Raw genomic sequence first — 23,972 nt, 5'->3', positions numbered from 1 at the left:
TGGGTTAGATTGTCACTTTCACCTTAGGGATTTAGGTTTAAATCTAGCCTGGTTATGGAAGTTTCGTCTGTCAGACAGCTGTGCAGACCATAAATGAACTAAACTTGTTCCAATTCCTTTAATCCAATTTCTACTGAGTTCAGTTCAAAGCACCATAATGGACCTTAATTATAACAGTGTCAAAGGTGGTTGGAGCAAAAAATTAAATGTCACAGTGTTGCAGTAGAGTATTCATAGAATCCCTACAGTGCAGAAGGAGGCCATTTGGCCCATCGAGTCTGCACTGGCCCTTGGAAAGAGGACCCTACTTAGGTCCAAGCTTCCACCCTATCTCCGTAACCTTACCTAACATTTTGGACACTAAGGGGCAATTTAGCATGGCCAATCCACCTAACCTGCACCTCTTTGGACTGTGGGAGGAAACACTCACAGACACGGGGAGAAAGTACAAACTCCACACAGACTGTATCAGGCCGGAATTGAACCCGGGTCCCTAAAGCTGTGAGGCAGACGTGCTAACCACTGTGCCACCATGCCACGCTCTATTATGAGACAGGTTGGAAGCACATTACTGAGGCAAAATAAAGGGAGCTATCCTTGTAGGGTTAGCTTCTCTGTGGTAGAAAATTCAACTTACACTTGACATGTGTGCTTGGTGAAGAGACTTGGCAGTATGAAAGAAAAAGCATCACCATTCCTTCCCACACCTCTTATTTTGATGAGCAAAAAAATAACAATAAAAATCAAAGTAGGATGGAGCCAAAGTCTTTCTTACATTTCTCACAATTTTGATGCAGACGCTATCCACAAAGTTGACCGGGCTAAAGTCAAGAATGAGGGAATGAACATCTGGTTTTTGAAGACCAAGAGACTCTAGACTAAGCTCCTCTGGCTTCTTGCTGACTTTAGATGACGAGCCAAGGCCCGAATCCATTTCTAAGCTGACAGCGTTGTCACTACCAAACGTCTCGATGGTGGTGGCTGGGCCACCTGTTCCAAAGTCTTTTCGCATCTAGAGAGATGAATTTGTTTGAAGTTAACAGCATTGTTATAACATGCAGCATTTAATAGAACATTCAATATTCTAAAGGCATAATAACACAAGGTGATTGGAAGATAAAGGAGCTTCAGCATATCCGGTTATCCATTTCAATTGGGTCCATAAACAGGAAAACCACAGACCCTTTCTGCTCAGTCATTAACACATTCGCATGTAATCTTTCAAAAATAAACAACAACAAAAAAACTGACTTTATTCAACAGTAGCATTAAAATATTTTTCAAATTAATGTTATGACAATGGATCAAAACTATGATTACTTATAGACATGTGTTTTTTAATTTAAAAAGGACATATAAGCAAAAACTGCGAAGGCTGCAAGGTAACCACTTGGTGGAAAATTCCAATCTGGATTACACTCGACCATCTGGTCCAGGGAGAATGGAATATTGCACATAAAAAATTTCAAAGCCTATTCAGACAGAGACAATTCAAAGGAAGAAATGCAATGCAAAAACTGAACTGTAATCTCCTGTGGTTGCAGGGATAATGGAGACTGATTACCATCTCAGCAGAAACCATCTCCTGTGAGTTATATTCTAGACTGCAGACATGGGGCGTCATTCTCCGACCCCCCAGCGGGTCGGAGAATGGCCGTTGGCCGCTGTGAATCCCGCCCCCGCCGGTTGCCGAAGTCTCCGAAGGGAGAAAAGTCGGCGGGCCGTTAATGGCGCCGCTGACTTCGGAGAATGGCACAGGTCTGCGCAAGGCAGCCGATTTTCGGCCTGCCGATATTCTCCCTTCCGGATGGGCCGAAGTCCCGTCGACGTGATGACCGTTCACGTCGACGTAAATCAAACCTCCTTTTCATCGGCGTGAACCTGTGCTCCAGGTTCACGCCGACCAGCGTGGAGGTGAGTGACGGCCTGGGGGGTTGGCCGCTGGGCAGGCAATGGCGTGCCCGCAGTCTGAATGTGTGGGGAGAGGTGTGTCTAGGGTGGTGTGTGTGTGTGTGCGGCGGAGGGGGTGGTTAGAGTGTGCTGGGCTCCGGGGGAGTGCCGGGAGGGGGGTCCGTGCCGGGGAGGAGGTTGGGGGGGTCCGTGCCGGGGAGGGGGATGGGGGGTCCGTGCCGGGGAGGAGGTTGGGGTCCGTGCCGGGTAGGAGGTTGGGGGGGTCCGTGCCGGGGAGGGGGATGGGGGGGGTTCCGTGCCGGGGAGGGGAATGGGGGGTCCGTGTCGGGGAGGAGGTTGGGGTCCGTGCCGGGGAGGGGGATGGGGGGTCCGTGCCGGGGAGGAGGTTGGGGTCCGTGCCGGGGAGGGGAATGGGGGGTCCGGGCCGGGGAGGGGGATGGGGGTCCGTGCCGGGGAGGGGGATGGGGGGGGGGCGTCCGTGCCAGGGAGGGGGATGGGGGGGTCCGTGCCAGGGAGGGGGATGGGGGTCCGTGCCGGGTAGGAGGTTGGGGTCCGTGCCGGGGAGGGGGATGGGGGGTCCGTGCCGGGGAGGGGAATGGGGGGTGCGTGCCGGGGAGGAGGTTGGGGGGGTCCGTGCCGGGGAGGGGGATGGGGGGGGTCCGTGCCGGGGAGGGGGATGGGGGCCCGTGCCGGGGAGGAGGTTGGGGTCCGTGCCGGGGAGGGGGATGGGGGGTCCGTGCCGGGGAGGGGGGGTGCGAGGGCAAGTGAGTTGGTCCACCTGGCCAGGTGCCAGCCTCCAACAGTTGGACCCATGCGGTCCATGCCACCTGGCTGGGGCGAAGGAGGGGATATGGGCAACGATGACATGTCGTCGTTCCCCCCCCCCCCCACCAGGCCGTCATGTTTTCCGATCATCCAGCGATGTTGGCCGCCCTGGCGGCAGCCGCTCATGTCCATGTTGCCCTGGATGAGGAGGAGGAGGAGGAGCGTGCCAGAGAGGCGGCGCAGGCTGCCGCAGAGGGGCAGGCGGCAGCCGTCCAGGCTGGTGGGACACCTGACCGACAGGACGAGGAGGGGGAGGAGGACGTCGCGGCCCCACGGCAACGGAGGCACCCGAGGGCGCCCCGTGTGTACCGGCCCCGGCAGTCATACCAGGATCTCACGGACCGGGAATGCAGGAGGAGACTCCGGATGAGCCGGGCAACCTTGGCACACATCTGCCACCTGCTGGCGCACCTGTCACCGCGTGGCACTGGCGGGGGACACCATCTCCCCGTGTCCGTCAAGGTTACGGTGGCCCTGAACTTTTATGCAACGGGGTCATTCCAGGCACCGAGTGGGGACATGTCCGGCATATCGCAGACATCGGTGCATCGGTGCATCCGGGCAGTGACAGATGCCCTATATGCCATGGCGCACCGCTACATCCGCTTCCCTGTGGACCGGGCCAGCCAAGATGCCCGGGCCGTGGGCTTCTCTGCCGTGGCCGGGTTCCCCATGGTCCAGGGCGCGATTGATGGGATGCACGTCGCCGTGCGGCCACCTGCAGATAACAGGGCCGTGTTCACCAATAGGAAGGGGACCTATTCGATGAACATACAGGTGGTCTGTGACCACCGCATGATGATCCTGCAAGTCTGCGCCCATTACCCAGGCAGTGTACACGACTCATACGTGTTGTCACGGTCATCCATCCCCAGCATATACGAGGGACGCCATCCCCCGCTGAGGGGCTGGTTGCTGGGCGACAGGGGCTACCCATTGCGATCGTGGCTGATGACGCCTATACGGAGGCCACGCAATGAGGCGGAGAACCGCTACAATGATGCCCATGTAGTGTCTAGGGGAGTGATAGAGAGGTGCTTTGGTGTGCTGAAGATGCGTTTCAGGTGCCTGGGCCTCTCTGGGGGCGCCCTCCAGTATCGGTCAGATAGGGTCGGCCGCATCATTGTGGTGTGCTGCGTCCTGCACAACATAGCCCAGCAGAGGGGCGATGTGCCGCAGGCAGAGGAGGGCGGAGTGGAGGAGCAGCAGGAAGAGGCGCAGTCCTCCCCAGATGAGGGGATGGGGGTAATGGTCAGGGCAGATGGGGTAGACACAGGCGGGTGGCTGTCCACCGTTACCGGCTGGCCCAGCGGGCACGGGACAGACTGATAGCCGCCCGCTTCACTGACTAGATGGGCGTGGGAATCGGGTAGTATGGCCACAGACCGCACACCATGGCAACAGCCGACCACCCACACCCCCCACCCATCCACCCACCCAGCACCCTCACCCCCCTCCCCAACCCCACCCACCCCACCCGCATGCACACCACCCCCCCCATTGCCGATCCACCTGCGGCACAACGGGCCGGGCTCACACAGTTGCGGGTGGACGCGTGTCTATTGCAGGCCATGGAGGATGATGACAACCCGCCCTGCGGTGAGCTCCTGGCTCCACATCGTTGGACTATGTCTGACCCATGGCCACAGTACCACCATCCACCCGGACCATCCCTGCATGCGGCTGTGACACTGCAGCGCACGGTCCCGTCCTCTGCCCGGGGGGATGTTGATGGCGGCCCAGGGGGAACGGGGCAGACTCACCTGGGGCTGAGGTAACACCACCCCTCACACACACACTTGCGCTCAACGTACATGACACCCCCGCACGCTTTGGACAGTGCTCAAAGGCAGCTTCTGTAGGTGTAACATTGACTTTAATAACCAAAGGAGTTCATGCACATGCCCTAGCCCCTAAAACTCATCTGTGCCCTGCACCCGTGCCAACTTACTCAGTGTCTAATTGTTTGGCCTTACGGGCCCTTTGACTACGTCTACGTGGCTCCCCAGACGATACAGCAGAACTGGAGGTGGACTCCTGTGATTCCTGCCCTCTGACACTGGATCCCTTTGGCGGCCGTTTCCTGGGGCGTCCTGGCCTAGATGGGCCAGGCTGCGGCCCGGGTGACTGGGATGGCGAGCTGCCAGCCTGTCCTGCCCGTTGCCCACCCGATGCACCTGGGACGGAGGGGGGAGTCCGAGGTGTCGCGGTTATCCCGGACCTCCCCTACAGGGGGAGCTGGGACGTACCACACCACATGCTCCTCCCTCGGGGTGCCCGATGGCCTCCAGGCCTCTACATGGGTGGGGGATGCGAACGGACTGGCCATCCGACGCCCCCCCGACATCTGGCGCTGCCAGTCCTGGAGGCCCGTGCTGGTATCGACAGGGGTCTGCAGGTTTGCAGCCATGGAGCCCAGGGGGTTGGCAAACCCTGTCTGTGACAGTGCGACGCCGGCTCGCACATGGCCACTGGCGCCGATGCCCTCAGCGATGGCCTGCAGAGACTGGGCCATGGCCTGCAGAGACTGGGCTATGGTGTTGAGCGCCTCTGCCATCTGGCGCTGGCACTGGCTCATGGCCTCCTGTGAGAGGGCAGCCATGTCCTGGGCCACAGACGCCGCCTGCACGGAAAGCCCCAGGCCTCGCAAACCGTTCCCCATGTCTGACACCGTCGCACCCATTGTCTCCACCGCGGACGCCACCCGTGCGGTGTCAGCCTGGGTGGCACGCATGGCCGGCACCACTCCCAGCTCCTGGACGCGGGTGGACTCCTCCACCTGTGACTGCAGCCGCCGCAAGCCGGCCGCCACCCTCTTCGCTCGTCTCCGGGTCGGTGGTTGCATCGGATCTATGTGTGGGTGTGGAAACTCCAGGAACCCGGGATCCATCTGGGCGGCAGATGTTCGCTTGGGCTGGGCTGCCCTCCGACCGCCCGGCCCCTCTGCTGCTCCTACCTCCACCTGCTGTACTGGGACGGCTGTGTTGTGCGCACCAGTGAGTGTACCAGACGCCTCATCACTAAAGTGCCCAACCGAGGTGAGTGTCTCTGCGATGGTGGAGGGTGTTGGTGACAGCACTGGCGTTGTGTCGTGCTCTTCGTCCCACTCTGAGTCCATGGCACTTTGGGGTGGGGGTTCGTCTCCACCCATCCACTCTGAGTCACTGTCCGGTATTTTGTCTTCCTGGGTAGTGGTGTCCTGGGTAGTGGTGTCCTGGGTAGTGGTGTCCTGGGTCGGATGTGACGGGGGCCTGTGGCTGCCCCCCTCATCGCTGGGTGGTCGCTCCCGCACGTGACAGGGGTGTCGTCTCCCTGTTGCTCCAGGTCTCTCCGTCTCCCGTGGTGTGCGAGGGGCATCCTGCGGGCGTCGCATGCTGGAGGGTCCGGGTCTCTCTGTCTCCCGTGGCCTCCGAGGGGCATCCTGCGGGCACCGCATGCTGGAGGGTCCGGGTCTCTCTGTCTCCCGTGGCCTCCGAGGGGCATCCTGCGGGCGTCGCATGCTGGAGGGTGCGGGTCTCTCCGTCTCCCGTGGCCTCCGAGGGGCATCCTGCGGGCGGTCTGCATCTGCGGGGATGGGTGCCTGGACGTTTGGTCCTGCGATACACAATGAAACATGCATGGTTAGACACGCAGGCAGTGATCAGGTGATATGGGGGAGGGGGATATAGGGGAGGGGGGATATGGGGACGGGCTGTCGGTGGCTCACTTGCTAGTACGCCCCCGACCTCTGCATCAGCAACCCCCCGGTCGTCAGGCCGCCAGCCAGTTCCAGGGCCCTTTCCTCGTGTTCGGTCAGTGGCCTCTCATCAGCGGGGCCTCCTCCAGTCCTCACATGCTCCCTATTGTTGTGTGCGCGCTTCTCCTGTGGGGGGTGGGTGGGTGGGTGGGGGTGGTGGCAGGGGTAAAAGGCAACACTGTTAGGCAGGTATATGAATGCACGGCATCGGTTGCGCGTGCATTGCAGAGGTTAAGGTTAGGGCTGGATTCACTTGGGGATATGGGGGATATGGGGGAGGGGGGTATGGGGAGGGGGGATATGGGGGAGGGGGGATATGGGGAGGGGGGATATGGGGAGGGGGGATTTGGGGGATATGGGGGAGGGGGATATGGGGGATATGGGGAGGGGGGATATGGGGGAGGGGGATATGGGGAGGGGGGATATGGGGGAGGGGGGATATAGGGGAGGGGGGATATGGGGGAGGGGGATATGGGGGAGGGGGATATGGGGAGGGGTTATGGGGGGGGATATGGGGGAGGGGGGATATGGGGGGGATATGGGGGAGGGGGGATATGGGGGAGGGGGATATGGGGGAGGGGGATATGGGGGAGGGGGGATATGGGGATATGGGGAGGGGGATATGGGGAGGGGGGATATGGGGAGGGGGATATGGGGGAGGGGGGATATGGGGGATATGGGGGATATGGGGAGGGGGGATATGGGGAGGGGGGGTTATGGGGGAGGGGGGATATGGGGGAGGGGGATATGGGGAGGGGGGCTATGGGGGAGGGGGATATGGGGGAGAGGGGGATATGGGGGAGGGGGGATATGGGGAGGCTCACCCTGCCTGCTCTGACAAGGTCGTTCACCTTCTTGTGGCACTGGGTGCCTGTCCGTGGTGTCAGGGCCACAGTGGTGACGGCCTCTGCCACTTCCCTCCACAGACGCCGGCTGTGGCGTGGGGCAGCTCTGCCTCCGTGCCCGGGATACAGGGCGTCCCTCCTCTGCTCCACTGCGTCCAGGAGCGCCTCCACATCCCGTGACTCGAACCTCGGGGCTGAGCAGCGGCGAGCCATCCAGTCGGGTGTTCCGGTCGTGTGTTCCGGTCAGGTGGGGGGGAGCAGCGCGGCCTTATGAGCCGTCACGCCGTGCGGCGCGTATGACGCTGCACGGCGTGAACCACGTGCGCAAGCGCGGATCCCGTTACATCGCTGCTAGCCCATTTCGGGCCGGAGACTTTCGACCCATTTTTCCGCCGTGACGCACGTCGGATTTGCGCCGTTTTTTGCGCCGATCGGCGGATTTCGCGCCGATAACGGAGAATTTCGCCCATGATGTGAGTTGAAAGAAAACAGTTTCCGGGTGGAAAATATGGGGCTGGATTCTCCGCCGCCGGGATGCTCTGTTTTGCTGGCAGCCCGGGGGTTTCCCGACAGCGTGGGACTGCCCCACAATGGGAAACCCCATTGACCAGTCGGTGTAACGGAGCATCCCGCCGGCGGGTCGGGGCAGAAATGTGATGCGGCGGGGCGGAGAATCCAAACCATGTTTGTTTTCTCGCTTCCAGGAATATACCGGAAAAATGGTTTAAAACCAATTTGTCTCTGCGTGTTACTCTGGTGTTCTAGTCGTGCTGTGAAGGTCACAGCTGAAGAAGCACCATTATGTATCCCTGTGCTTCTGGGTAAAGTCTCTCTCTGATTGCTGGAAGCGAGTCACAAGTCAGCAAAGCCACAGTCAAAAAGGAACCAGGACAACTCCTTTCAGCTAACCCGCAGAGCCAAGAATCTCCTAACTAACTGCTCGACTGCCAAAGTCAGCGTTACCGGAATCGCCCACCTTCGTGGCCGCAATGTTTCACCACCTACATAACAATTTGGGGATAACTTGTCCGGAATCGTAACATATTGTTGGACCTTGCCCAGGGACCGGTCGTAACATTATTAATGTCGTCAGATCACTTCATTGTATTCCTTACTCTACCGAAAATATTTGGTTATGTATCGAACATTGCTTTCATAATGAGCGCTGTGTATTAAATGTGAAAGCCGCGTTGATTGGCTGCGTGGCTTCTAAGATCCATGAAGATTGTACCAGCTGCTTAGAGAACAACTTTAGATATATAATGGGGATGTTTCCATTTGAGGAATAGTGAGTGTGATATCTTATTTTGGGTGGCGTCAGTCACAAACCATTCCCAGGCCAAACTACCTATGAAGAATGTGACAGTAAAAACAGAAATGTTTCTCATGGGTATTGAAGAACAAAGCACTCTGGAGAAGATAATTAGACATTATTTAAAGAACACAAATTGAATAGCATCTCACAAGAATTCAGAGAAGTATTTGTTTGCTCCTGGTGAGTGGGATATGTCTACCTTTTGCTCTTTCTTGGCTTTTTTCTTGTCCTGCTTCTCCTCTTTCTTCAGCTGCCGCTTGAGTTTTGTGATTCCTTTCTTCTTCTTCAAAATTAACTTGCCGATATTAATTCCAGACTGCAGGCAAATCATAGCAAAAGTGGGTTATTAAGACAGAGTGACATTGATGACATGGGGTGTGTGGTGATATACATCACTGTAAGTGCACAAAGGGTTAATGTACATACACTACACCTAGCTAGACACTAGAGGGAGCACCAGAGACATGACACACAGACAGTCAACTAATAGATCAGCAAGATAGGACACGACCAATGGGCATTCATGATACACACAGAGGTGACACTACCACAGAGGGGCATTACACCAACCCATATAAAAGGACATGGCACACATGGGGCGTCATTCTCCGACCCCCCGCCGGGTCGGAGAATGGCCGTTGGCTGCCGTGAATCTCGCCCCGCCCCCGCCGAAGTCTCCGGTACCGGAGATTGGGCGGGGGAGGGAATCGGGCCGCGCCGGTTGGCGGGACCCCCCCTGCTCAATTCTCCGGCCCGGATGGGCCGAAGTCCCGCCCAGAAATTGCCTGTCCAGCCGGCGTAAATTAAACCTGGTATTTACCGGTGGGACCAGGCGGCGTGGGCGGGGTCCTGGGGGGGTGCGTGGGGCGATCTGACCCCGGGGGGTGCCCCCACGGTGGCCTGGCCCGTGATCGGGGCCCACCGATCCGCGGGCGGGCCTGTACCGTGGGGGCACTCTTTCCCTTCCGCCTCCGCCACGGCCTCCACCATGGCGGAGGCGGAAGAGACTCTCCCCACTGCGCATGCGCGGGAAACTTTCAGCGGCCGCTGACGCTCCCTCGCATGCGCCGGGAAACTGTCAGCGGCCGCTGACGCTCCCGCACATGCGCCGCATTTCCGCTCCAGCTGGTGGGGCAACAAACGCCATTTCCGCCAGCTGGCGGGGCGGAAATCCCTCTGGCGCCAGCCTAGCCCCTCAATGTCGGGGCTAGGCCGCCGAAGATGCGTTGGGGCGGCGCGATGCCCGTCTGATTGGCGCCGATTTGGGCGCCAGTCGGCGGACATCGCGCCGTTGGGGGAGAATTTCACCCATGATCTTCCTCTTTCCAGTGGAGACACTCAGTGAGTACAGACACAGAGTTGATTGAACATCACACCCACCACATGGATTGTAGCAGACTGGTTCGTCAGTCTGAGTAGCTATAGAAGGATTAACAGTAGCGTCGAATCCAAGTAAGAGAATCATTAACAGTAATAAATGTGTTAAAGCTATCTCCAAGTCTGAACCTTCCTTTCTCAGAGTGCGCATCAAGGAAGCAGTTTATGCTACGTCAAGAGCATAAGAAAACAGGGTGTTAACACAGATTAGAAATTGTTAAAGCTAGCAAGGCTGGTATTTTCAGAGGAAGTAGTTAATATGGTGCACAGGTCTTCTTTTCTAAAATTTGAGCCCTGGACATGGACAATATTGCTAAGACTGCATTTATTGCCCAACATAGAACCCCTGAGAAGGTGACGCTGGCTCGTCACCTTGAACCATGTGGAAGTCATGCTCTCTCTGTGCTATTTCACAGGGAATAGACCATTGGTCCCGTCATCTGAAACGTTTATATAAGTTGTAAAGAGTTCAGGCCCTAGCACTAATTTCTGTGGTACATCATTCGTCACATCTAGCCAACTAGTAAATGACCCATTAATGCCTAATCTCTTTCCTGTCAGCGAGCTAGTCTTCTATCCGTGCTAATAGGGGCTGGTTTAGCACAGTGAGCTAAACAGCTGGCTTGTAATGCTGAACAAGGCCAGCAGCACGGGTACAATTCCCGTACCGGCCTCCCCGAACAGGCGCCGGAATGTAGCAACTAGGGGCTTTTCAGAGTAACTTCATTGAAGCCTACTTGTGACAATAAGCAATTAATATTATGTTACCCCCATACCATGAGCTTTCATTTTCTGCAATCACCTTCATAGAATTTACAGTGCTGAAGGAGGCCATTCGGCCCATCCAGTCTCCACTGACCCTTGGAAAGAGCACCCTACCCAAGCCCACTACTCCACCCTGTCCCCGTAACCCCACCTGACCGTTTTTGGACACTAAGGGCAATGTAGCATGGCCAATCCACCTAACCTGCACATCTTTGGATGGTGAGGGCAAACCCGAGCACCCGGAGGAAACCCATGCAGACAGGGGGAGAACATGCAGACGCCGGACTGACGGTGATCCAATCGGGAACCGAACCTGGGGCCCTGGCACAGTAAAGCAACAGTACTAGCCACTGTGCTACCGTGCCGCCCATCTTTGATGAGGCACCTTATCAAATGCCTTCTGTAAATCTAAGTACAGTACATCTCCTGGTTCTCCTTTATCCACAGCACCTGTTATGCCTTCAAAGAACTGCAATAAATTGGTTAAACACAAGATGCCTTTCACAAAACCATGTTGGTTGACCCTGCCTAATTACCTTGAATTTATCTCAGTGCCCTGTTATAACATTCTTCATAATAGCTCGAACATTTGCCCTAGCATGTTGCTGAGGAATAATATAGTCCATGACAGGTTGGTGTGCAACTTGAATGGGCAGAATTTTACACTAAGCCCAAGGCAGGCCCTGAGGCGGCGGGGGAGCGTAAGGTTGAATGGGCGGATTCCGCCCACCCAAACCCAATTTCCCGTTTGGGCAGGCAGGACCCCAGATGGAAAACCCACCTATTCATGTATTAAAGTCCTTAAGTGGACAATCGATGGTTACTTAAGGGCTTTATCCTGCCCAGATGCAATTTGTAGGCTGGTGGGAGCGGGCGCGGGTAGGTTGGGATAGTGACATTTACACTCTCGGGAGGTGGGAAGACCCATTGACAATGGCAGGCTGCTTCCACCACCGTGAAACATGCCATTGAGGGTGCGGAAAATCCCACCCACCACCTCGGGAGCCTGGTGCCTCTGGGACAGTATGAAATTTCAAAGGTCTGTTCCCAAATGTAATTCTCAATTTTTTTTTCTGGGAAGCTTGAATAGTCTTGTGCACAACAATGCGGTTACCCAGTGCACATGGGGGTCCAAATAAATTTCTTCACAGTTGTCTTGGAAACAGATCTACAGGGTCAACCATTTCTGCCACAAGGGCCGATTTTTATCTCAGCTTGCAAGGCCGCTGTCCGCCTTGTTCCACTGCTATAGCCGTCCCAAAATTGCCTGCTCTAATTAGCCCCCAACATGCTTCTGCCTGCCATTGCCACTGGTGCCAGGCAGAAGCTCCAACATTTTGGCGGTGCCTTGGTGCCTCTAATTGGGGGTCGAGCTCAACTCCTGTGGCCAATCAAGCCAAGTGAGGAACGACGCAACTCAGGCATGATGTTGGGATCTAGGTTAGGCTTTTGACCCCGCATTGAAAATCCAGCCTCATGTCTCTGAATTGTTGATCCAGGCCTCTGTATTATGAATCTAAAAGACATAACCACCATGCTGACATATTCCCACATTACACCTACAATCTCAGCATTTAAATCATGTATCACAACTCTCCCCTGTTTTCGTTCCCACCAGTAAAAACAGTCTTCATTCTGCAAGCACCTCTTCAGGACAACAGAACCCAAATAATCATTCTTGTTGCAATTCTCTGAAAGCTCTCCAATGAAACAAAGTCACTTCAAAGTGGGCAGTTTGATCCACTTCCGTTTTAGCTGAGAGTTTGGAGAGAGTGTCTGTCGAGGGACTGCACCACAGGGGAACAGAGATTTGCCACTGTTGTTACGAAATTCAAAAGCTTCTCTTCGCCCGTGACTAAAATCTGAATGTAAGTGGGTCCTTGAATCAATTTTCCTACCATCTGCTTCAGCTTTTCTTCATACAGCTCAGCATTGGCGAAGTACACGGTCGCAGATGACTGGAAGATTTTGATGCCTGGAATTTCTTTTGCCTGAAAAAAACACCCCAAATCAGGTTACCAATAACTGAAGCGGTTTGAAGCCGGGTTATAGTTTCATTTGAGTCACACTGCCCTTCGGGGGCCAAGCACAGAGAGGCTATTGCCTGGCTCCCGGCAGGCCAAAATCACAGGGCCTTGGGGCTGTCCACGGTCAGTCAGGTGGGTCATGAGGGAAGAGCAAGGTTATTGAGGGTGGGAAGGTGAGAGGAAGTGGCAGGGAGGATACTCTGGCAGAATAAACCAAGAATTCCCTGGTGGGGTCCAGAGGAGCAATTCTGCTCGCCCCAGTCCCACTTTAAGGAGCCTCCTCACCTGACCCGCCAGCTTTTATTGGGCAGGCTGCCTGCGGTGAGCTCCTTACTGAGAACTTAATGACATCACAGGACCCGATTTCGCCAATCTGAGGCTCTTGCCCGAGTTAGGTGGCTGTCTAAAAGAAGGGCCCATATAAGATGGTGGCAGGTAGGAGGTGACTGGGAACTGGAACATAGGAACATGGGAATTAGGAGCAGAAGTCGGCAATTCAGCCCTTCAAACCTGCTCCGCCATTCAATCAGATCATGGCTGATCTCTTCCTGGTCTCAAATCCACCTCCCTGCCTGTTGCCCATATCCCTTTAACCCGTTTATTTCAACAAAAATATATCTATCCCCCTCTTGAAACCACTTAATGACTCAGATTCCACCCCATTATGGGATAGCGAGTTCCACATATAGAACATAGAACATAGAACATAGAACAATACAGCGCAGTACAGGCCCTTCGGCCCACGATGTTGCACCGAAACAAAAGCCATCTAACCTACACTATGCCATTATCATCCATATGTTTATCCAATAAACTTTTAAATACCCTCAATGTTGGCGAGTTCACTACTGTAGCAGGTAGGGCATTCCACGGCCTCACTACTCTTTGTGTAAAGAACCTACCTCTGACCTCTGTCCTATATCTATTACCCCTCAGTTTAAAGTTATGTCCCCTCGTGCCAGCCATTTCCATCCGCGGGAGAAGGCTCTCACTGTCCACCCTATCCAACCCCCTGATCATTTTGTATGCCTCTATTAAGTCTCCTCTTAACCTTCTTCTCTCCAACGAAAACAACCTCAAGTCCATCAGCCTTTCCTCATAAGATTTTCCCTCCATACCAGGCAACATCCTGGTAAATCTCCTCTGCACCCGCTCCAAAGCCTCCACGTCCTTCCTATAATGCGGTGACCAGAACTGTACGCAATACTCCAAATGCGGCCGGACCAGAGTTCTGTACAGCTGCAACATGACCTCCCGACTCCGGAACTCAATCCCTCTACCAATAAAGGCCAACACTCCATAGGCCTTCTTCACAACCCTATCAACCTGGGTGGTAACTTTCAGGGATCTATGTACATGGACACCTAGATCCCTCTGCTCATCCACACTTTCAAGAACTTTACCATTAGCCAAATATTCCGCAGTCCTGTTATTCCTTCCAAAGTGAATCACCTCACACTTCTCTACATTAAACTCCATTTGCCACCTCTCAGCCCAGCTCTGCAGCTTATCTATATCCCTCTGTAACCTGCTACATCCTTCCACACTATCGACAACATCACCGACTTTAGTATCGTCTGCAAATTTACTCACCCACCCTTCTGCGCCTTCCTCTAGGTCATTGATAAAAATGACAAACAGCAACGGCCCCAGAACAGATCCTTGTGGTATTCCACTTGTGACTGTACTCCATTCTGAACATTTCCCATCAACCACCACCCTCCGTCTTCTTTCAGCTAGCCAATTTCTGATCCACATCTCTAAATCACCCTCAATCCCCAGCCTCCGTATTTTCTGCAATAGCCTACCGTGGGGAACCTTATCAAACGCTTTGCTGAAATCCATATACACCACATCAACTGCTCTACCCTCGTCTACCTGTTCAGTCACCTTCTCAAAGAACTCAATAAGGTTTGTGAGGCATGACCTACCCTTCACAAAGCCATGCTGACTATCCCTGATCATATTATTCCTATCTAGATGATTATAAATCTTGTCTCTTATAATCCCCTCCAAGACTTTACCCACTACAGACGTGAGGCTCACCGGTCTATAGTTGCCGGGGTTGTCTCTGCTCCCCTTTTTGAACAAAGGGACCACATTTGCTGTCCTCCAGTCCTCTGGCACTATTCCTGTAGCCAATGATGACATAAAAATCAAAGCCAAAGGTCCAGCAATCTCTTCCCTGGCCTCCCAGAGAATCCTAGGATAAATCCCATCAGGTCCCGGGGACTTATCTATTTTCAGCCTGTCCAGAATTGCCAACACCTCTTCCCTACATACCTCAATGCCATCTATTCTATTAGCCTGGGGCTCAGCATTCTCCTCCACAACATTATCTTTTTCCTGAGTGAATACTGACGAAAAATATTCATTTAGTATCTCGCCTATCTCTTCAGACTCCACACACAATTTCCCATCCCTGTCCTTGACTGGTCCTACTCTTTCCCTTGTAATTCGCTTATTCCTGACATACCTATAGAAAGCTTTTGGGTTTTCCTTGATCCTTCCTGCCAAATACTTCTCATGTCCCCTCCTTGCTCGTCTTAGCTCTCTCTTTAGATCCTTCCTCGCTACCTTGTAACTATCCATTGCCCCAACCGAAACTTCACACCTCATCTTCACATAGGCCTCCTTCTTCCTCTTAACAAGAGATTCCACTTCCTTGGTAAACCACGGTTCCCTCGCTCGACGCCTTCCTCCCTGCCTGACCGGTACATACTTATCAAGAACACGCAGTAGCTGATCCTTGAACAAGCCCCACTTATCCAGTGTGCCCAACACTTGCAGCCTACTTCTCCACCTTATCCCCCCCAAGTCACGTCTAATGGCATCATAATTGCCCTTCCCCCAGCTATAACTCTTGCCCTGTGGTGTATACTTATCCCTTTCCATCATTAACGTAAACGTCACCGAATTGTGGTCACTGTCCCCAAAGTGCTCTCCTACCTCCAAATCCAACACCTGGCCTGGTTCATTACGCAAAACCAAATCCAACGTGGCCTCGCCTCTTGTTGGCCTGTCAACATATTGTTTCAGGAAACCCTCCTGCACACACTATACAAAAAATGACCCATCTATTGTACTTGAACTATATCTTTTCCAGTCAATATTTGGAAAGTTAAAGTCTCCCATAATAACTACCCTGTTACTTTCGCTCTTATCCAGAATCATATTTACCACCTTCTGCGAGAAGTAGTTCCTCCTCACCTCAGTTCAAAATCTACCACCTCTCAACCTGTATCTGTAACCTCTTGTTCTAGATTGCCCCACAAGGGGGGAACATTTGGTCTATGTTTACTTTCAGGGTGTTTACTCACCCTTCTAAACTCCAGCGAGTATAAGCCCAAACTGTTTCATCTTTCCTCATACGTCAACCATTTCATCGATCTGGTCAACCTCCTCTGAGCTGCCTCCAATGCCACCACATCCTTCCTCAGACAGGGAGACCAAAACTCCAAATAAGACGACCAAAACTGGGAGGGAAAGCTTTTCACACCAAACTTCCAAAAGAACACCCTACCTAGGCACACTCCCCCACCCTATCCACATAACTCCACCCTATCCACACAACTAAGGGGCAATAAAGCACGGCCAATTTACCTAACCTGCACATCTTTGAACTGTGCGGAGGAAACCCACGCAGATGGGGGGAGAACGTGCAAGCTCCACACAGTCAATCACCGAAGGCCAATATCGAACCTATGTCCCTGGTTCTTGAAGGCAACAGTGCTGCCCCAAAATGTGGGGCTCGTCCAGGAATTGAACCCAGGACCTCTTACACCCAAACGAGAATCACACCCATAGACCAACAAACCACTCGCTTCTATGGATTCTAAGACTTCTCACAACTCTCCCCACAAATTCTCCCCTACCCGGCGGGGCGGGGGTCCCGGCGGGATGGAGTGGCGGGAACCACTCCGGCGTCGGGCCACCCCAAATGTGCGGATTTCTCCGCACCTTTAGGGGCCAAGCCCTCACATGGAGGGGCTAGCCCCGCGCCGGAGTGGTTGGCGCGCCGCCAGCCGGCGGGAAAGGTCTTTGGCGCCACGCCAGCCGGGGCCGAAAGGACCTCGCCGGTCGGCGGAAATCCGCGCATGCGCGGGAGCGTCAGCGGCTGCTGATGTCATCCCCCCGCATGCGCAGGGGGGAGTCACTTCCGCATCGGCCATCGCGGAGGCTGTGGCTGAGGTGGAAGGAAAAGAGTGCCCCCACGGCACAGGCCCACCCGCGGATCGGTGGGCCCTGATCGCGGGCCAGGCCACCATGGGGGCACCCCCCCCCCCCCCCGGGGCCAGATCGCCCCGCGCCCCCCCCCAGGACCCCGGAGCCCACCCGCGCCGCCAGTCCCGCCGATAAGGTAGGTGGTTTGATTCACGTCGGCGGGACTGGCATGACAGCAGCGGGACTTCAGCCCATCGCGGGTCGGAGAATCGCCGGGGAGGGCCCGCTGATCGGCGCGGCGTGATTCCCGCCCCCGCCAAATTTTCAGTGCCGGAGAATTCAGCGGGGGCGGGATTCACGCCGCCTCCCGGCGATTCTCCGACCCGGCGGGAGTCGGAGAACCCCGCCCCATGGTCCTGCATTCCTGATACTATTCTAATAGATCTCCTGTAGTTTATAATAATTTGTTGTAAAACAACTGTGTGGTCAGATAACTAGGATAAATAAAATAATAAACAATTAACACTGAATAACTATTGTGGAACTACTGCAAATAAGTCTATCCCCCAGCACGACCAACTCCCAACTTCCAGATCACATGGTGACATGATGGGTTTACAATGCCACCTAGTGGTCAGATTCATGCATAACATTATGTACAAACTTACATTATGCATATCATCACACTGTAAAGTTGGTACTTCTCTCAGGGCCATTCTGCCTATTTGTGAGACATAATCTTTACTCTGTATTCCTAAGCTTGATTTGACTCTATAAGTAAAAGGAATTGTTCAAGGTGACAGTGCCACGCAACACTCCAGCTCTGAGTGCCCACCTATTAACCAGAAAATATTTTCTAATGTGCTACAGACTTTTGCAATATTTCCACAACATTCCTCACTCCCATTCTGTGAGCATTTGCACATTCTTATGTGTCCTATCCTTTAATTATACTTCCCTCAAACAAACAATCAAATTGTTATTACCAAAACCAATCGTCACACTACCTCATCAAACTGCTTGACGTCCCTGTAGATATCAGTCTTCGGAACCTGTCCCAGAATTGAATATTTGGGTCTGAAAAAGAAAGCTGGATACTCAAATCTGGGAGAATTTACATACAAATTTGGAAAATGTTAAAGTAACTAAACAGGATAATAAGAATATTCCTCCTGCGTTAATTGACTCAGTTGATTCCGGGGACTGTCAGATCTCTTACAGATAATCTGAGTTGCCTTTGTCGTCTGAAATTGTGACAGTACATTGTAGGTTTGGGACTCAAAGCTGGACCAGCACCAAATTTTCTGGAATTATCGTCATACATTGTAGCAAACGTCTTGTAGCCACAATGGCACCTAAGTTGCCCAATTACAATATAAGTAGAAGTAATGCTAATAGTTAAAGAAATACGAATTATATCCAAGTCGGTCTTGTAATATTAGCTGCAATGTTATTTATTATGTTGCTGATAAAATCTACTGATGTCATCTCCCCTCTGGTTTAATAGTGGCTGGCTTACCTCTGAGACAGTAAGCTCAAACCCCACTCCAGATGCTTGAGCATGTTATTTATGCTGACACTTTGGTGCAGTGCTCCATTAGTGTTGCAGGTGTCAGAGGTACAGGCCTTTGGATTAGTGGTAGCGATCGTACTTCTAAGTCAGAAGGTGTAGGGTTCAAACCCTATCCCAAAACATTTCCAGCTCTGGATTTTGCACAGTGCATAAGCTGGGGGGACCCAAAACACCTTCCCATTGCATAGGAACAACCACCCTATAGTTACAGCCATGGAAGAAGTGTTACTGTTATGGCCCATCTGACTGTTAAACTCCCCATGACTCCTTCCACCAATTCACACTATACTGCAAAAGAAGAGTGTGAAGTTACACAAAATTAACTCAATCTTTTGCTAGAATTATTACTGACTGCGAGGAGGGTTTCATAATTGGCTGGAAATAAACGGAAACTATTGCTATTGGCCTGAGCTCTAGTTTAATTTTCTCTTTCATTGAATTACATCCTAATAAAGGCTGTACTGGAGAGGACTTCCGGTTGCGGCGATGCGGAGCTAAGCCGCACATTTCGGCAGCTCCCGCTTTATCGGACTTTTGGGCTCTCCGGAGGAGCCCCAACGGAATTTTTTTGATTGAATCCCGCGTGGGAAGGTGAAGTAAGGTCCCCCCTTATATAGCGGGGATTAGCGGTGGAGCGACGAAGAAAGAGGCTTTGGAGCAGCGGCAAAAACGAGGGGGAAAAACCAAGATGGCGGAGGACGGAGATCGAGCAGCATGGGGGCCGGACCAGCAGGAGTTCCTCAGGCGCTGCGTGGAGGAGCTTAAAAAGGAGGTGCTGGCGCCAATGCTGTTGGCGATCGAGGGGCTGAAGGAGACCCAGAAGGCCCAGGCGGTGGAACTCCGTGAGGTGAGGGATAAAACTAATGAGAACGAGAACGAGATCCTGGGCCTGGCGGTAAAGATGGAGGCGCACGAGGCGGTGCAAAAGAGGTGGGCCGAGAGACTCGAGGTTCTGGAGAACAGGTCGAGGAGGAAGAATTTCCGGATTCTGGGTCTCCCCGAAGGAGTGGAGGGGGCTGATGCCGGGGCGCATGTGAGCACGATGCTCCATTCGCTGATGGGTGCGGAGGCCTCTCCGAGCCCCCTGGAGGTAGAAGGGGCTCACCGGGTCCTGGCGAGGAGACCCAAGGCTGGCGAGCCGCCAAGGGCGATAGTGGCGAGGTTCCATCGCTTCGCGGACAAAGAGAGTGTCCTGAGATGGGCCAAGTAGGTGCGGAGCAGTAGATGGGAGAATGCGGTGATCCGAGTCTACCAGGACTGGAGTGCGGAGGTGGCAAAGAGGAGAGCGGGCTTCAACCGGGCCAAGGCGGTGCTGCATAAAAAAAAGAGTGAGATTCGGAATGCTGCAGCCTGCGTGACTGTGGTTCACTTATCAGGACCGACACAACTATTTTGAAACGCCAGAAGAGGGGGGGGGAGGGGGGGTGGTGTAGCCCCCCAATCCGGCTGATCACGTGGAATGTGAGAGGCCTAAATGGGCCGGTTAAGAGGGCCCGAGTGTTCGCGCACTTAAAGGGACTGAAGGCAGACGTGGTCGTGCTTCAGGAGACGCATCTGAAGGTGGCAGATCAGATCAGGTTAAGGAAGGGATGGGTAGGACAGGTGTTCCATTCGGGGCTGGATGCGAAGAATAGAGGGGTGGCAATACTGGTGGGGAAGCGGGTGTCGTTTGAGGCCAAGAACATAGTAGCGGACAATGGAGGCCGATACGTGATGGTGAGCGGTAGGTTGCAGGGGACGGGGGTAGTATTAGTAAATGTATACGCCCCGAACTTGGACGATGCTGGATTCATGAAACGGATGTTGGTGCGTATTCCGGACTTGGAGGTAGGGAGCTTGATAATGGGTGGTGATTTCAACACGGTGTTGGACCCAGCATTAGATCATTCCAGATCTAGGACGGGGAAGAGGCCGGCTGCGGCCAAGGTGCTTAGGGGCTTTATGGATCAGATGGGGGGAGTAGATCCATGGCGATTTGCCAGGCCTTTGGCCAGAGAATTTTCTTTTTTCTCCCATGTACATAAGGCCTACTCCCGGATAGATTTTTTTGTTCTGGGCAGGGCATTGATCCCGAAAGTGGAGGGAACGGAGTATTCGGCCATAGCCATTTCAGACCATGCCCCGCATTGGGTGGAGCTCGAGCTGGGGGAGGAGAGGGACCAACGCCCGTTGTGGCGGTTGGATGTGGGACTGCTGGTGGACGAGGAAGTGTGTGGGAGGGTGCGGGGGTGCATCGAAAGATATCTGGAGGCCAACGACAATGGGGAGGTGCAGTTGGGAGTAGGATGGGAGGCGCTGAAGGCGGTGGTTAGGGGACAGTTAATCTCCATCAGGGCTTATAGGGAGAAGAGAGAGGGCAGGGAAAGGGAGAGGTTAGTGGGGGAGATTTTAAGGGTGGACAGGAGATATGCGGAGGCCCCTGATGAGGGACTACTCAGGGAGAGACTAAGTCTCCAGACGGAGTTTGACCTGTTGACCACAGGGAAGGCAGAGGCACAGTGGAGGAAGGCGCAGGGGGAGATATATAAGTATGGGGAGAAGGCGAGTCGGATGCTGGCACATCAGCTCCGTAAGAGGATGGCAGCAAGGGAAATAGGTGGAGTCAAGGATGGCAGGGGAACTACGGTACGGAGTGCGGTGAAAATGAATGAGGCATTCAAGGCCTTCTACGAGGAGCTGTATAGGTCCCAGCCCCCAGTGGGAAAAGAGGGGATGCAACGATTCTTGGACCAACTGAGGTTCCCGAGGGTGGATGAGCAGGAGGTGGCTGGTTTGGGGGCGCCAATTGGGGTGGAGGAGCTGGTTAAAGGACTGGGGAGCATGCAGGCAGGGAAGGCCCCGGGGCCGGATGGGTTCCCGTGGAGTTCTATAGGACGTATGTAGACCTGTTAGCCCCGTTGCTGGTAAGGACCCTCAATGAAGCAAGCAAAGGAAGCAATGAAGAGAGGACCCTGCCCCCGACAATGTCGGAGGCGACGATCTCTTTGATCCTGAAGCGGGATAAGGACCCACTGCAATGCGGGTCGTATAGACCGATCTCGCTCCTCAACGTAGATGCTAAGTTGCTGGCAAAAATGTTGGCTACGAGGATTGAGGACTGTGTCCCGGGGGTGATTCACGAGGACCAGACGGGATTCGTAAAGGGTAGGCAGTTAAACACTAATGTGCGAAGGCTCCTAAATGTGATAATGATGCCATCGGTGGAGGGAGAGGCGGAGATAGTGGCAGCTATGGGCGCGGAGAAGGCCTTTGACCGAGTGGAGTGGGAGTATCTCTGGGAAGTGTTGCGGAGGTTTGGGTTTGGGGAGTTGGGTTAAACTCCTATATAGAGCCCCGGTGGCGAGTGTGGTTACGAATCGGCGGAGGTCGAACAATTTTCGGCTGTATCGAGGGACGAGGCAGGGGTGCCCCCTGTCCCCCTTGTTGTTTGCACTAGCAATTGAACCGTTGGCCATGGCATTCAGGGAGTCTGGGAAATGGAGGGGGGTGGTCTGAGGGGGAGAGGAGCATCGAGTGTCGCTGTATGCAGACGACCTGTTGCTGTATGTGACGGACCCAGTGGAGGGGATGGTGGAGGTCATGCAGATCCTAAGAGAGTTTGGGGACTTCTCGGGCTATAAGCTCAATGTAGGGAAGAGCGAGCTCTTTGTGGTGCATCCGGGGGATCAGGGAAGAGGGATAGACGAACTACCGCTGAGGAGGGCGGATAGGAGCTTTCGATACTTGGGGATCCAGGTAGCTAGGAGCTGGGGGGCCCTGCACAAACTTAACTTGACGAGGCTGGTGGAGTAGATGGAGGAAGACTTTAAACGGTGGGACATGTTGCCGCTCTCGCTGGCGGGCAGGGTACAGTCGATTAAAATGGTGTTCCTTCCGAGGTTTCTTTTTGTATTTCAATGCCTTCCAATTGTGATCACCAAGGCCTTTTTTAAGACGGTAGGCAGGAGCATAAGACCATAAGACATAGGAGCGGAAGTAAGGCCATTCGGCCCATCGAGTCCACTCGACCATTCAATCATTGCTGATTTCAACTCCATTCACCCGCTCTCTCTCCATAGCCCTTAATTCCCCGAGAAATCAAGAATTTATCAACTTCTGCCTTAAAGACACTCAACGTCCCGGCCTACACCGCCCTCTGTGGCAATGAATTCCACAGACCCACCACTCTCTGGCTGAAGAAATTTCTCCTCATCTCTGTTCTAAAGTGACTCCCTTTTATTCTAAGGCTGTGCCCCCTGGTCCTAGTCTCCCCTGCTAATGGAAACAACTTCCCTACGTCCACCCTATCTAAGCCATTCATTATCTTGTAAGTTTCTATTAGATCTCCCCTCAACCTCCTAAACTCCAATGAATATAATCCCAGGATCCTCATACGTTCATCGTATGTTAGGCCGACCATTCCTGGGATCATCCGTGTGAATCTCCGCTGGACCCGCTCCAGTGCCAGGATGTCCTTCCTGAGGTGTGGGGCCCAAAAAGCATTATGAGCTTTGTGTGGGCGAGTAAGACCCTGAGGGTAAGGAGGGGTTTCCTGGAGCGAAGTAGGGATAGAGGAGGGCTGGCATTGCCGAATCTGGGTGGCTACTATTGGGCAGGCAACGTGGCGATGATCCGTAAGTGGGTGATGGAGGGAGTGGGGGCGGCATGGAAGAGGTTGGAGATGGCGTCCTGCAAAGGAACGAGCCTGGGGGCGCTGGTGACGGCACAGCTGCCGCTCTCGCCGACAAGGTACACCACGAGCCCGGTGGTGGTGGCAACGCTAAAGATCTGGAGGCAGTGGAGACGGCACAGGGGTGCGATGGGAGCCTCGGTGTGGTCCCCAATCAGAGACAACCATCGGTTTGTCCCGGGAAGGATGGACGGGGGTTTCAGAGCTGGCATAGGGCAGGGATTAAAAGAATGGAGGACCTGTTCATTGATGGGACGTTTGCGAGCTTAGGGGCGCTGGAGGAGAAGTTTGGGCTACCCCCGGGAAACGCTTTCAGGTACATGCAAGTGAGGGAGTTTGTGAGGCGGCAGGTGAGGGAATTCCCGCTGCTCCCGGCACAGGGGATTTAAGACAGGGTGATTTCGGGCGTATGGGTCGGAGAGGGCAAGGTGTCGGCGATATACCAGGAGATGAAAGACGAGGGGGAGGCTTTGGTAGAGGAGCTGAAGGGTAAATGGGAAGAGGAGCTGGGGGAGGAGATTGAGGAGGGGCTGTGGGCTGTTGCCCTAAGTAGGGTTAATTCCTCGTCCTCGTGTGCCAGGCTCAGCCTGATACAGTTTAAGGTAGTTCATAGAGCGCATATGACGGGGGCGAGGTTGAGCAGGTTCTTTGGGGTGGAGGACAGATGTGGGAGGTGCTCAGGAAGCCCGGCGAACCATGTCCATATGTTTTGGTCATGCCCGGCACTAGAGGGGTTCTGGAGGGGAGTTGCGAGAACAGTATCTA

At 54.0% G+C, this 23,972-nt stretch overlaps 1 protein-coding gene across 2 annotated transcripts in view; it reads right to left on the bottom strand.

Moving 5' to 3' along the window:
* LOC140388526 (solute carrier family 26 member 6-like) overlaps positions 1 to 23,972 on the bottom strand; it is a 182,758-nt gene that overhangs the window by 13,678 nt on the left and 145,108 nt on the right. For both annotated transcript variants that reach the window (XM_072472883.1, XM_072472884.1), the window contains exons 14-17: positions 17,973 to 18,042; positions 12,673 to 12,765; positions 8,832 to 8,948; positions 776 to 1,012 (exon numbers count right to left, since the gene is read on the bottom strand). In XM_072472883.1, the coding sequence (XP_072328984.1) occupies positions 776 to 1,012; positions 8,832 to 8,948; positions 12,673 to 12,765; positions 17,973 to 18,042 (517 nt within the window). The remainder of the gene's footprint in view (positions 1 to 775; positions 1,013 to 8,831; positions 8,949 to 12,672; positions 12,766 to 17,972; positions 18,043 to 23,972) is intronic.

The sequence above is a fragment of the Scyliorhinus torazame genome, chromosome 13, assembly GCF_047496885.1.
Source record: "Scyliorhinus torazame isolate Kashiwa2021f chromosome 13, sScyTor2.1, whole genome shotgun sequence".
Lineage (NCBI taxonomy): Eukaryota > Metazoa > Chordata > Chondrichthyes > Carcharhiniformes > Scyliorhinidae > Scyliorhinus > Scyliorhinus torazame.
Note: the sequence above shows the minus strand (reverse complement) of the source record. Positions and strands in the feature narration are given on the sequence as shown.